Source organism: Arabidopsis lyrata (genome assembly GCF_000004255.2).
Source record: "Arabidopsis lyrata subsp. lyrata unplaced genomic scaffold ARALYscaffold_8, whole genome shotgun sequence".
NCBI lineage: Eukaryota > Viridiplantae > Streptophyta > Magnoliopsida > Brassicales > Brassicaceae > Arabidopsis > Arabidopsis lyrata.
In genome coordinates, this window is record NW_003302548.1 from 22,282,083 (window position 1) to 22,296,737 (window position 14,655).

The following is a 14,655-nucleotide window of genomic DNA, read 5'->3' on the forward strand; positions in this document are numbered from 1 at the left end:
TTTCCTCGTATTCAAAAGGTTGCGAAATGTTCAAAGGACTGTTTCTATAAAATGACTCTACATTAAACCGCGTAGAAAAGTTCCCAATCATAAGTTGCATAACGACAGCTTTTAAGATAATCGTTGAAGCGTTTTTTGGCAGTTGAATTGACTAAGTAGACAAAACTGTTATGAGCAAAGACGACGACCCACTTCATAATACAACAACAAACTCGAAGACTTAAAGACTTACTCCACTTTGTTTTTTTATCTCCGTCAACGAACCCCAATTGTTAATTTAACACATTACTTTAATCTCATTTAGTTTCTTCTGTTTTTGTTTTTTTAACTCTTGTGTTTTGGTTGGTGGACTACTGACTAGTGGCAAGTCTTACACACACAAACCTATGTACATTCTTTTGAGAAAAAATCAAGTGAGCTATTCTTATTTCTATAATAAAAAACAAACCAATCAAATTCGAAGGTAAACAAACATTAATAGTGTTTGTGACGGTGTTGACGGTGGTGCAACGAAGTGTCACCGTCATGTTAGCCTGAGCCCTTTAGTCTCGTACCGACTTTAACTATCCACCGAAAAGTTTCACCATTCTTATTACGCCACGTGGTCCACCAGAAGAATCCAGCCTTCTTTAACCAATGAGAGAATGCCAGATAAGCAATAAATCAATCCCACCACATATCACAAATCGGGAAAAAGATTATATTCCAGAGTGGCAAAAGCTTCTTCTTCCTTTTATTTTGTTTATTTTAATACAGCTCCGAAGATATGGCACTCCATTTCAAGAACAATTGTCTTCCTAATTTTAGTTTTTTACATTCCTAATTAACGTTATTTAATTTGTTGCATTATTATTATATAAAGTTTGGGTGCCTACCGGGAAAAGTGTGATATAGAATCAACTTGGAAGTCATACAAATTTTCGATATTTATTTAACTAGTAACCTTCGAAGAGTTCTCGATCAATTGGTGGGAACTAATGGGTAATTCATAGTTGATCGGGAAATTTAAGAAAATGCAAGTGGATAAAATAAGCCATTGAACAAGCACGAAATAAACAAAAGGTTAATTAGGACAAACTAAAAAATAAAAAGTATAGTTAGTTAGCAGCTAATGATCAATAACAAAAATTCAGTTATATGACATAAGTAGCTTAGTGGATAAACTCGAAAATGTATATAAACTACATATAGTGATTAGTGACGTATAGTATTGTAATCTTTTTCAATTCAACGTAAAATTGGAAGATATTATGAACAAGTCTGGCAGTTTTCTAACTAAAAACACTGCATTGACTTGGTAAAATAGTTACCCTAATTAATAATCCAAAATTAATGACAACATATTACATCTATATGTCAATATAAAATAAAGGAATTTAATGGATTGAAGAAAGCAAGAGCAGCACCACTTGATCACTCATAGCCCACGTTCCCACTCTCAATCCCAATTCTAAAGATTTCTTACAAAAATATATATATATATATATATATATATATATATATAAATCAAAACTAACTCTCAGAAACACAAACACAAGACGTGCTCACAATACACCACACACTTCACTCTTTCTTCTTCTTAAATACATCAAAATCACATCTCAAAATTAAAAACCATATGGCTCTTGAGACTCTCAATTCTCCAACAGCCACCACCACCGATCGTCCTCTTCTCCGGTATCGTGAAGAAATGGAGCCTGAGAATCTCGAGCAATGGGCTAAAAGAAAACGAACAAAACGTCAACGTTTTGATCACGGTCATCAGAATCAAGAAACGAATAAGAATCACCTTCCTTCTGAAGAAGAGTATCTCGCTCTTTGTCTCCTCATGCTTGCTCGTGGCTCCGCCGTACAATCTCCTCCTCTTCCTCCTCTACCGTCACGTCCTTCACCGTCCGATCACCGAGATTACAAGTGTTCCGTTTGTGGAAAATCGTTTTCGTCTTACCAAGCCTTAGGTGGACACAAGACGAGTCACCGGAAACCGACGAATAACAGTATCACTTCCGGTAACCAAGAACTATCAAATAACAGTCACAGTAACAGCGGTTCCGTTGTTATTAACGTTACCGTTAATACTAGTAACGGTGTTAGTCAAAATGGAAAGATTCACACTTGCTCGATCTGTTTCAAGTCGTTTTCGTCAGGTCAAGCCTTAGGTGGACACAAACGGTGTCACTATGACGGTGGCAGTAACGGTAACGGTAACGGAAGTAGCAGCAACAGCGTAGAAGTCGTTGCTGGTAGTGACGTCAGCGATGTGGATAACGAGAGATCGTCGGAAGAAAGTGCTATTGGTGGCCACCGTGGATTTGACCTAAATTTACCGGCTGATCAAGTCTCAGTGACGATTTCTTAACGTTGACTCAGTTTGGGAGAAAAGTCAACTGCCGAGCTAAGAAGAAGGGTTAGTGGACGGTGAAGCTTAACGGTCGTTTCTTTCCAGTTGCTTCGGCTTGAGCTTGACTGAGTCTGTAATGAAAATGATTGGAGTGGACTTGCATTATTATTATTTTTTTTTGAAAAAGGAAATGTTAATTTGTTGTTGGATTTGTTTATAGATTAGAGGAAACAATTGGGATATTAAAATTTTTTTTTTATAAAAATAATAATAATGCAGAGATGGATTATTGGATCGTACACGTTATTATATAGTGGACCATTCTGTAATCGTGAATTATTATTTTTTAGAAATATTTTTTTCGTAATCTATACTTCATTTACTTCCGCAAGCAAAGGAAAGCCACTTGAATTCTGTTACTCCACACAGCTCCTAGTGATCTGTTCCTTCACATAAACTATATAATTATTAATTAACAAAAAAAAAAAACTATATAATTATTACAAAAAATAAGTAGTCAATATCATGTCTGTCATATTTTTCAGTTAATAATACGTTTGATCGACTAAAAATACTCTGACTTGTTCAAAATGATTTTCCAGTGTGCAACTTGAATTTTTTGTTAGATGAATGACTTTCCATCTAAACTTTTTGTTTTCGATCCAAAATCTAAAATCGTTGTCGTAGACTCGTTGTACTAAAGTTGAAGACCCTTGTTCTAGTGGTTTGATGGGGGTCTAAAACGCAGTGGACCGACATCAAGTTTTCCCGAATTGGGCCCTATACCATCTTAATATTCAAATATAGGCCCATTTGATGATACGAGAGAGAACTCAGCCAACTTAAGAAGCCCATGTATTTAGTTAGTCTGTTTTTTTCTTTAATGGCCCAATAGTGCAAAGCAGAAATGCATGTTTCGATAGTTAATTTACAGTAAAACCACTATAAATTAATAATGTTTTTACTAATTTTATAATTTTTTTTAAAAAAACTCATCTAAAAATAAATATTTTCTTTATAAACAATATCTTTTAAACACTAATTACGAAACAATTATTAAGTTTAAAAAGCATCACAAACTTTTTTTGAATAATAGAGTCATATTTCATCAAATTTTTTATAGAAAATAATTTAAATATATATAATAGTAATTCATATATAACATATATAAATTTATATATATATATATTGATAAGTTAATACAATTATTAACTTATGATATATATGAGACTATATGTTTATATGAGATTTTCAAAAAAATTATTATCTTATTAATTTATCGATTTATATCATATTTTACATTAGTCCCAATTCGGTACTGAAAAAAGTTATTAATTTAGAGAGGTTATTAATTTATAGAGTATAAATTTATGGAGGTTTTACTATATATTTTAATGATAAACGAGAAATAAAATAAGGTAAACTTGTTGTAGAGGGATTAAAATTGAAAACTACAAGAAGTTTGACTGTAATGATTCGAACATGTTACCCACACACTGAGGTGAATCAGCATATATGCATGCATTCGATTTTGTTTGTCTACGAGAATCTGCTTCTCCCATGTGCCCCTTCCGATATCAATTTAATCTTGTTTTTACTAATTTAATTCACGTCATTATACAGGACCGATAATATATAAGAAACTAAACGATATTTTTTACCACGAAAGTATCAAATACTAATTTGATTACTAAGCAACTCATGCCTATTAGCTAGCTAGACTATGTTAGTAATAGTTGTTCGTGCAAAAAAATTGGATATTATGATCATTCATGCTATCATTTTCTGGGATCACATCAATCTTTTAGAAAGCAAATATAAACCAATATAACAGAAAAACACGATCGAAGTCATTAGAGTTATCAGTGACAAATATTAACAAATTGAGAAGAAACTCTTGACTTGATATAAATTCGATAGGACGTTGAAGAAATCCGCAAAGCACATGTGAAATGTAGTAATGTTCAATGTTTAAAGTCCATTGACCAAAACCGTTGAAAGTAATCATATAGTATCAGCTTTCTCCTAACCGACCAAACTCTTAAGTAAAGATACCTTAGCTTATCTTTCTCCATAATCATGTGACCCTCAATTTTTTATGCTTCTCCTTTTGTTTTAATCTAATTATTATGTTTTCCTTTTTCAGTTTAATTCCTTATTTCATTAGTTCTACAATTTAAAAACTTCTCTTAAAATTTGTTAGTTTTGTTTTGTCAAGTTTAATCTTTTTCTTTATTGGGTTAGACATTTGGGTTAGACATTTCATCTTTTTCTTTAATCACATTAAACAGCTTTTATCAAATTACGTAGCCTTACAATTTAGGGTGATGGCCGTCAGATTCCTTATAAGAATTTTTAAGTTGTTTAATTCATATTTTTATGTCTTATTATAAAATGTAAGAATTGCACATTCATGCGGATGAGTCCGAAGGTGACGTGGCCAAAAGTCATATTAAAATTTTAGTATGAATAGTTTATAGTTAAACGTATTATTAAATTGACATTGGATCCTTTTGGATTTCAGTGTTTGGGGTCTATAGAAAGAATTAAAAGGCAGAAGAAATATATTATAAACAAATTTCCTTGTTATTTTTACAAAGTAGATATAATTTAATCTATATATACATTTTTGGATGACTTTTAGCAAATAAATCCTGGAGTTGGAATGTATTTACGGATGAATGCCATTGACATTAATTATTTAAATTTGAAAAATATTAATTAAAGATATTACCAACACGATTTCGAGAATCATAAATTCATATCTTCCTTAATTTTCTGAGTCATTAATGTGATAATCTTTAGAAAATATTTCTCTGTAAAAAAAAAAATCCACATTAATGAAGACATTAAAATCGACACTAACAATTAAATTATTTAGATATTCAATTATTTTAAGATTCTTATATCTTATTTGATATTTTTTTTAATATCTCATTCTTTAATTACTGCGTTTAGAATTTATTGGTTGTTACCTATTTTTTGGTGAAATTTATTGGTTGTTACTTAATAAGTAATTATGGTGCGTTTATTTTAGTTAATATCTAATTTAAAGGATTTGTTTTCTTTTATTATTAATAAAAGAATAACATGTATAGAAATAAAAGATTTTTCTTGCGACTCCATAATAAAAATATTAAACTCTTATTTTCTACATTTCTTACACATAATATCCTCTTATTCAATAACAAAAATATATATTGCATATTTTTAAAAATATTTATAATATTTAAATTATATAAAAAGTTTGTAATATTAATATTTTTCAACTCTATACAAATTTAATATATATGTATATATATCTTATGGGAACCATTTAAAAGAAATTTTTAAATTGACTTGAATTATATAGCTTTTAAATAAAAGTATTATTAAAAAGAAAATAACTAAATGATGTTTAATTTCACGAGACGGGTAATATGATGGGACGGGTTTGGGTTGATATTTATAAAAGATAGTATACCACGGGTGAAATCCTAAAATTAACAATCAAAATAATCTATCAAACAAATTACATTTTGATTTTTTTAAGAAAATATAGCCCCGCGGTGTACTGCGGGTTAAAATCTAATACATACATAATTATTAACAAAAAAAAGAAAAAGAATGTTGCGTGCGGTCCCCTTTCGTCCACTAGGGCAAAAGAAGGGTTCACTTGTGTTTGATCGGTCTATCATTTATCCAAAATATATATAAATCATAATAAAAGAACTTAAATAGTTTTTTTTTTTGTTTGGTAGGTACAAACATTTACTGTATTCTTCCATCGCGATAAATTTGTAGCAGAAAAAAACATTGCAAATAACAGTACTTTTCAAAGAAGAAAAAAAAAAGATATAGCAAATTCTCTTGATAAAAATACCAACAACTAATATAAAAAAATCATTACTTTTTCTGATAAAAGAAAATTTTTCATTATTAATTCATTAATTGTTTCCGTAAACGCTTCCAAGAAAGAAAGAAAAAAAAGGGTTTTAATGGTCAACCCATCAAACCAAACTATTGGCACAAATCCTTGTGGATGGAACATCAAACATACCGAAAAGACTGACTTGACTCAAAATATTGACTCAAATCACTAAAACTATTTATTTTCTCTTGCGATAATATTCATTTTTTTTTACAAAAGAAAAGAGTCAGAATGTGGAAACCACAGTTTAACTTGTCAGATATTAGCGTGACTGAATTTATGTATACGCATACAATCTTTTGCTACTTGCTAATATGTACTCTCTTTTTAATAAGCTATAAACCATTGCTTCCAATTTATATCCACAACCACAAGAGAAAAGCAAAAAACACATCACACTGAATTCGATTGAAAACAGTGAGACAAATCCTGGGTTATTATCAAACAACAGCTTTTCTTTTTATTATCTTTGATCTTAATAATTTAATAAAGTTATATAAGTTGAGTGGTGGAGGCGGTGGTGCTGATTCAGAGAGTGGGGTATTGGGAGGAGAGAGAGAGAGAGGAGAGAGGTAAAGGGGACAGAACATTCTGAAGAGTTTCAGATTTGCACTAAAGGGAGAAGGAAGACGAAGAAACAACAGCTCATCTTCTTTTGATTCTCTCTGTTTTTTCTCTTTCTTTCTTTCTTTGGTTTTTTTGTTGGATTGCTGTTTTGTGTTTTGTCGGATTACTCTTGGATTAGATAGGAGTTCTCTGTTCCTCTCTCTGTCTACTACAACACAGCAGCAGCAATATAGCCCACACTTTTTGCCTCTGTCTTTGTTTCATTTCATCGACTTGGTCCTAAAGAAGGTTTCTTTTTTTTCCACCAAAGGTAAGGTATGATTTTTCGTTAATTCCAACTCATTTACTCTGAAATTTGCTGCTTTGAGGTCAAAAATCGAAATAAAAACTCTAAAAATCACCTTTTTAGAGTTTGTGTGTAAGTTGTGAATTCGGCACATTTAAAGTTCTTAGTTTTGTAGATTTGAAACTATTAACCACATGTTTTGGTGTCTAAAGACCAAAATTTTGTTCGATTTTCTATAAATGGGTCGATCTGATTATTATTTTTCTAATTAGATTAGTCTATAGTTTTGGATAATTGTTTTATCTCGTTAATTAACATGAAAGAATCTTTTTTTAGCAACTCTCCACTGATTACTTCATTGTTTCTTCTCTTTAATGCTTTTGTTCCTCAACACAAACCAAGAACAGCTTTATTCTTATTGATATTCGCACTTTTTTCTAGGGTTCTGGGTTTTTGTTTCTTCTTCCTTTGATGCTTTCTGAACCTGAAAAGATTCGTTAAAGAAACAGAACATTAAAGAAACAGAGAATTGTTTGATAATAAAGAATGCAACGTGTCGAGCAAGTGGAGCATCTCTCTTTTGTTTTTGCACTTTCATGTTTTCCTTTAATCTCTCTTAAGGTTATTATCAGTACTGAAGAAGCAAAATAGGTTTCTTCTCTTTTAGTTTAAGTCTAAAAGTCTAACATATATAAAATGTTTCTCAGCTTATGCTTCAACAATACTCTGCTCGATTATACTTTACTCTTGATCCCTTTGGCATCCAATAAGGATCTCAGATTTTGAATCACTAATGCTCTTGTCGTGACAAAAACTATTTCAGAGATTCCAAGTTAAGAGAAGAAGAGAGCAGAACAAAAATCTATTTCTGGTTTGTTTATTTGTGAGAAATGAAGTTTATGAAACTTGGGTCCAAACCGGATTCGTTTCAGTCTGATGAAGATTGCATAAGGTAAAAATGTCTTCAAGATTTTAGTATTATCATTGTTTTTTTGCTTCAGAATCTTCTTACTTTTTGTGGCTGTTTATAGATATGTAGCAACGGAGTTAGCGACTGATGTAGTTGTAAATGTTGGAGACGTGAAATTCTATCTTCATAAGGTAATATTCAAGAACTAATAAGTTTTCAGAAATCAAGAACTAACAATTTTGGTCTTAGCTACTAATCTAGTGATGTTTTTGGGTATAAAACAGTTCCCTCTTCTGTCCAAGAGTGCTCGTCTTCAGAAGTTGATCGCCACAACCACGACCGATGAACAATCTGATGATGAAATCCGCATTCCCGATATCCCGGGAGGGCCTCCAGCGTTTGAGATATGCGCGAAATTCTGTTACGGAATGACTGTGACTCTCAACGCATACAATGTTGTAGCTGTGCGTTGCGCTGCTGAGTATCTCGAGATGTATGAATCGATTGAAAGCGGGAATCTTGTTTACAAGATCGAGGTTTTCTTGAACTCGAGTGTTTTAAGAAGCTGGAAAGACTCCATCATAGTTCTCCAGACGACAAGATCATTTTATCCATGGTCCGAAGATGTGAAAATCGATGTACGGTGTCTGGAGTCAATCGCTTTGAAAGCTGCTATTGATCCAGCAAGAGTAGATTGGTCTTATACGTATAACCGAAGAAAGCTTATTCCGCCTGAGATTAACAACAATGGTGTACCAAGAGACTGGTGGATCGAGGATCTCGCCGAGCTTAGTATTGATTTATTCAAAAGAGTGATTTCGACTATCAGACGAAAAGGCGGGGTTTTGCCTGAGGTTATCGGAGAAGCTCTCGAGGTATATGCAGCGAAGAGAATTCCTTGTTTCATGATCCAAAACGATGATAATGATGATGAAGATGTGATGGAAGAAAGATCTTTGTTGGAGACATTGGTTTCGATGTTGACTAGTGAGAAACAGAGTGTTTCTTGTGGATTCTTGATCAAGCTATTGAAATGTTCTGTTTCTTTGGAATGTGGAGAAGAAGAGAGGAAAGAGTTAAGTAGAAGAATCGGAGAGAAGCTAGAGGAAGCAAATGTAGCTGATCTCTTGATCAGAGCTCCAGAGGGAGGTGAAACAGTCTATGACATTGACATTGTTGAAACCTTAATAGATGAGTTTCTTACACAGACACAGAGAAGGGACGAGCTTGATTGTTCAGACGAAGGGAATGGGTTTGTTTCAGACAGTTCAAAAGGAAATGTCGCCAAGTTAATCGATGGATACTTAGCTGAAATCTCCAGAATCGAACCCAATTTGTCTCCTTTAAAGTTCATCACAGTAGCAGAAAAAGTTTCGAATTTCCCAAGATCATCACACGATGGTGTTTATCGTGCCATTGACATGTTCTTGAAGGTAATGTCCGCTCACAAATGCATCAGATTTGTGTCATTGGAAACTAAAGTTTTGATCTTTGATTTTACAGCAACATCCAGGAATAACAAAGAGCGAGAAGAAATCTCTATGTCGATTAATGGATTGCCGGAAATTATCGCCGGAGGCTTGTGCTCACGCCGTGCAAAACGAGAGGTTACCATTACGAGTCGTTGTGCAGATCCTCTTCTTCGAGCAAGTTCGTGCGACTTGTCCCACCACGAAACCTTCTCTTCCACCGAGTGGCTCTCACGGGAGCTCGAGGACAACGACGGAAGAAGAGTGTGACTCAGTCACGGCCACGGAGGAGACGACGAGAGACAAGACGAGTAGTTCTGAGAAGAGTAAAGCTAAAGGAGTTGTAATGTCTCGAATTTTCTCGAAGCTTTGGACAGGTAAAGATAAAGATGGTGTTGGAGATGTTAGTAGCTCGGATACATCTGAAAGTCCTGGCTCAGTCACTACCGTCGGTGATAAATCGACGCCGTCGACTCGCCGGAGAAGATCATCGTCTTGACTTTAGACAAATTGGGCTTTTCTAAATTAGGGCTTTTCTTTAAGCTAACTTTGCTTTAGATCAAAGTTGGGTTTTTGTTTTGGTTATTACAACCCAAAGTCATTGGTTATGTAACCGTTACAATTTTGAGAAATCCAAATTCTAATGTTGCCTTTTAGTTTTGTCAAGAATTCTACTGATGTTACCTTTTTTAAGTTTTCTTTTTGACTAAAAAGTAAACAAGAATGTCAAGAAAATCTTTTGAAGATTACTTGCAAACTTCATATCTATTGATCGAACCTGTTCTTCTTCTTTGTGATAATAATAATACTAGCAATTTGCAAGAAAATAATATATTTTGAAAAATAAAAGGTTTAAGCCGGCAGAATTGACCATCAAAACTATAAACAAAGTCGATTGATTTTCTTGACGAAAAAAAAAAAAAAAGTCGATTGATTTTCCATGAGCTTCTTTGTTCTACGTCATCTAAATTTATTATATACTTTCAAAAGGTTACGTTTGGACCATTTTAATAATCTATTTACTTTGATTATCTATTTATTTGGGATTCATTGCATTGCCCTTTTCCTCGTTGACCAAAAAGAAAACAAATCCTCTATTAGAAAAAGAATGAACTATATAAACAAAAAATAAAACCAACCAACGTGGATTGGGCTACTGGTACTTGAAGGAGTAATCCTAATATGGTGCCCGCAGTTCGATTCCCGTTGGCCACCGAGGTTTTCATCTAGCTCATCGGGCCTCCAAAAAACACACTAAGCGTTTGGCTCAGACGGTCCGAAAGAAAACCGGCATCAAGCCTTGGTGCTAGTCGGGCTTCGACCCGGATACCTGAATTATCAAAAAAAAAAAAAAAAAAAAACAAGACTTTGGTTTTGACTTCCTTTGCTAAGGCCTTAAGAGGATGATTATCAATGAGATCTTAATAATAGATCTTAGAAATATTTAAGTAATAAATTTGTAAAAGTTATAGTTAAGAGATTGTATTTTTAGGTTAAGATTTTATGTGTCTTTAATGGTAGGATCTTAACATGTGGTTCTTAGAAAAAAAATATTAATATAAAAATAAAATTTATAATTATAGAAAATTTAATAATTGTTGCAAATTAAAAAAATTAAAACATACATGAAATACAATTTATAACTTAAATAACATAAAGCACAATAGTTTTAAACTTGATTTCTATAATATTTTGTCCTTATGTGCTCGCCGATTTGGTGAACCGAACCGTATCCAAATCGAAGTTTTTAAAATAACTGAATAGTTAGTAAAATAATATATCCAAACTAATCGAAACCGAACCAAAGCGAACCGATTATCAAACGGTTAACCGAAATATCCAAAAACCTAGAAGATATCTAAAAATAATACCCAAAATTATAATTATAAATTCAAAATATTAATTATTTTAGAATCAAAACAATCAAATACTTTAATAATCATAATATATGTACTAACCGAAACCGAACGCAACCGAACCGAAACCGAAAGATTAACCGAATGCCCAGATTTACGAGCAACCAGTCAGACACTGCCACGTGGACGCCTCTTAACATGAGTTTTGTCTCTTTAACTAAGAAACAACTCTTAACATTATTCATCATTTCCCATTTAATTTAAATCAAATTAAAACCTAAGAGTAAGCTAAGAGCCGGAAGATTTACATTCTCGTATTCCACAAATGGAGATTTATTCAATTATCACCAACTACTTAGCTTTGTACAACTGCTTTTAAATGAAAAATACATAGAAATTAGGGAAATTACAAGTTGACCAAAAAACAGTGAAGTGGCTAATGCTAAACATAACAAATCTAAGAACAATCTACTCGTACAACAACAATCCGGTATACGTTAATATATACAAACGATATAATTCAAGTTCACACTGTACAAACATAATTGGTTACATATGTTTTGCTAGCTTGTGCTTGTAATCCAAATTATTTACAATTTATTCAGTATGAAACTACATATATAGTTAAAAAAGTGTAATTTAGTATAACACTCTGGTTTAATATAAGGTTTTCTATTTTTGTTTTTGTGTTTGGTTGTTACATTACTATATTTCTCTAGGGTCAACGAAAATAGACAATCCAGGTGGTGACTTAGTCCAATCTACGCCGTCATCGTCACCGTCGTCTCGGAGACGTTTCAAACACCACAAATCCTCAGGCGAGAGCACTTTCCAATGAGGAATCCCAACACTAAGCGGCTCACAGCTCGCCACCTCAGCAGCCACGACGGCGCAACCGCTTTTTCTAGCTAAGTTATGCGCGTGTGAGCAAAGCGCCTCCACCATCTCCGCCGCTCGTGGCCCTTCGCCGCCGATACCGTACATGAAATGCATCGCGAACGACTTGAAAAGATTAGGAAACGACGGGATTTTCAAAAACGGAAACGCTCCGTCGAAAACGCGCGTTATCTTTGCTAATGTGCGTTTAAGACGCGACGCTCCTTTGACTTGTAGTCTATACACATCTTTACTGTTCCAGATACTTATAACGGCCCATGACCCGGTCTGGTCGGGTAAGGAACCGGAAACATGGTCTTCGCCACGTGGCACGGCCAAATAAGTGCCGAGGGAGAGTTTGTTTGTGAGGATTGAGTTGATGTCTGAAGGGAAAAACTCGGTGAAGGAGAATCGGCTGCGGTAGAGTGACTCGGCGTCGTAGGGAGTGAGTTTGATGATTTTGACTCGGCGAGAGACGGTGACTCGGTGGTTGAAGACCGGGTTGACCAGGAAAGTTGGTGTACGGAATTTGGAGTAACCACTTTTCTCGGTGAAGAGTTTGACCGAAGCTGTGTTGTCGTTTTCGGTTTGCACGTAAGAATAAACGGCGCCGTTTCGTAGAAACCACTCTTCGAGTCTTTGCACCAATTTCAGTCCAATTCCCATCCTCCTAAAATATTTCTTAATTTGATTAGTTAGAAACTTCCTTTTTCCGTTAGGCGTTATGTATCATCAAAATAGTATAATTTATGTTGTAACCATCATACATTTTTTTAAAATAGAAGTGATATTGTACTAATTCTTTATTTTTTGTTGTTGTTATAGTTGATTAATATTGGAAAAATACTATCTACAACACGAACCTGTAAAACGGAGAGACTCTAAGGCCGGAGACGAAGGCAAGTTTGGTGGTGCTTATTTCCGGCAAAACGCCGCCTGCTTGACGTAATGCATTTCCACCACGTGTCACCATCTTGATCGTTCCTCTGATCATCCCAACTATCTCGTTACCGATCTCTGCCACCTGTCACATGCATTGCACAAAAACTTAGCAATAGAACGCATCAAAATCATTTGAGACATAAACGTATAAATTGTCACATACGTACCAGCATGTGGAAAGAAGGAGATTGTCGGATCCGGGCAAGCGGGTCACCCATGAGATCCACTAATAAAGATCCGACTTCACAACTTTCCTCGAGCTCTTTCACACTCGTCAAGTCTCTCTTTGGATCATACTCTCTCACCACAACTACTTTGAATCCTTTCCCCATGTCTTTTAGTTTTAGCTAAACTTAAGTATAAGTATAAAACCTTACGGATAACAAAGAAATCAAAACCTAAAAGCTTTTTTCCTTCTTGCAAATATAGCAATCGTTCTCTTTCACAAAGTGGGTCTAGCCATTAGTCTATTTATAGTTAGTATGTTGCTTTGTTCTCCCTAGTTAGATTATATGATTAGCGTTTTATTTAATCATCACTATCTCTCTCTGTATATATTTATAAAAAAATTAAATGTTGTGGTTAGTGCTCTTTCTTTGGAGCTCTGTCGATTCTTCTTAATTTCCTTGTGTTATTTAATTCGCATATCTGGTTATATTCTATATCGATGATCGGGTTAGCTAGGATTCGTGTATAGCTATATTTTCCGGGAATATCACGGCTCAAATATAAAATATGAACGGATACAAAAACTAATATAACCCACGATTCTAACTTCTATCGTATTTTATAGTTCTTGGCACTGCGACTGCGTTACATCCCAAACTTTAAATAAAACTAAGTATATTATATTATATACACACATTACACAAAATAAAAACATATATGTATACATGTGTATATATATACCAATTCATACTTTTCTTCGCATCGTATATTCATTATCGTGAATAATTGACATGACATTTTTTTTGATAAGAAATTTACATAACATTTTTAGTTCAATTTTTTATCCATTTTTTCAACTGCCCTCAACCAATTATGCTACGGATTATTGATTAATCCGATCGAAATCTTTTACAAATGAAGAACACAGACAGAAAGGCGCGATTGGGAATTTAAGTACACAGAAATCTTTTACAATACGAACCACTAAATAAAAAAAATATGTAAGAAAAAGTCGATCGAAGCACACAGAAAAAGCTGAAATGGCGGCGGAGAAACGTGGTGGGTTTAGGATTAACTACGATCCCTTTTGATTTGCTTTAAATCTTGTTTATCTATAATATATATAGAGTCAGCTATATGCCTATATCATTTGCTGAATTTATAAAAATGTAGATTGTAGAGCTCAATGAGAAGTATTGCAGGTATATCATATATATTTTGTAATTGATGTCATAATGATTACACATTATCATCACTGTCATCACCACGGTATCGATCCCTTTCTCTTTCGAAGTATTTCTTATCTTTATTCACAATCATACTCTATTTT

At 33.6% G+C, this 14,655-nt stretch overlaps 3 protein-coding genes across 4 annotated transcripts; 2 read left to right on the plus strand and 1 right to left on the minus strand.

The window, feature by feature from the left end:
- The first annotated feature begins 1,321 nt into the window (after positions 1–1,321).
- On the plus strand, positions 1,322–2,650 carry LOC9301076 (zinc finger protein AZF1). The gene has a single exon (XM_021013722.1). The coding sequence runs from the start codon at positions 1,619–1,621 to the stop codon at positions 2,357–2,359; it is 741 nt and encodes a 246-aa protein (XP_020869381.1). The 5' UTR covers positions 1,322–1,618; the 3' UTR covers positions 2,360–2,650.
- Positions 2,651–6,502: 3,852 nt separating this feature from the next.
- LOC110231108 (BTB/POZ domain-containing protein NPY3) lies at positions 6,503–10,149 on the plus strand. Of its 2 annotated transcripts, none has more exons than XM_021035968.1 (5): positions 6,503–7,133; positions 7,928–8,056; positions 8,136–8,205; positions 8,299–9,447; positions 9,518–10,149. In XM_021035968.1, exons 2-5 carry the CDS (start codon positions 7,995–7,997, stop codon positions 9,980–9,982), a joined length of 1,746 nt encoding a protein of 581 aa, XP_020891627.1. In that variant the 5' UTR covers positions 6,503–7,133; positions 7,928–7,994; the 3' UTR covers positions 9,983–10,149. The 2 variants fall into 2 exon arrangements, with proteins under 2 accessions (XP_020891627.1, XP_020891630.1); XM_021035971.1 differs by having other exon boundaries at positions 6,503–7,128.
- A 1,735-nt stretch (positions 10,150–11,884) lies between these two features.
- Positions 11,885–13,965, minus strand: LOC9301077 (probable N-acetyltransferase HLS1). The gene is made up of 3 exons (XM_002866657.2): positions 13,325–13,965; positions 13,079–13,239; positions 11,885–12,885 (listed from the first exon to the last, which is right to left on the minus strand). The coding sequence occupies exons 1-3, from the start codon at positions 13,487–13,489 to the stop codon at positions 12,045–12,047; spliced, it is 1,167 nt and encodes a 388-aa protein (XP_002866703.1). The 5' UTR covers positions 13,490–13,965; the 3' UTR covers positions 11,885–12,044.
- Positions 13,966–14,655: the final 690 nt, after the last annotated feature.

Bases quoted from the DNA above. Each gene is read 5' to 3' on its own strand.
- LOC9301076 (XM_021013722.1), top strand. From the start codon at position 1,619: ATGGCTCTTGAGACTCTCAATTCTCCAACAGCCACCACCACCGATCGT.
- LOC110231108 (XM_021035968.1), top strand. From the start codon at position 7,995: ATGAAGTTTATGAAACTTGGGTCCAAACCGGATTCGTTTCAGTCTGAT. The intron at 8,206-8,298 runs GTAATATTCAAG...GGTATAAAACAG, and splicing joins TGAAATTCTATCTTCATAAG to TTCCCTCTTCTGTCCAAGAG. The intron at 9,448-9,517 runs GTAATGTCCGCT...TTGATTTTACAG, and splicing joins CCATTGACATGTTCTTGAAG to CAACATCCAGGAATAACAAA.
- LOC9301077 (XM_002866657.2), bottom strand. From the start codon at position 13,489: ATGGGGAAAGGATTCAAAGTAGTTGTGGTGAGAGAGTATGATCCAAAG. The intron at 13,240-13,324 runs GTACGTATGTGA...TGCATGTGACAG, and splicing joins CTCCTTCTTTCCACATGCTG to GTGGCAGAGATCGGTAACGA. The intron at 12,886-13,078 runs GTTCGTGTTGTA...GAAATATTTTAG, and splicing joins AGAGTCTCTCCGTTTTACAG to GAGGATGGGAATTGGACTGA.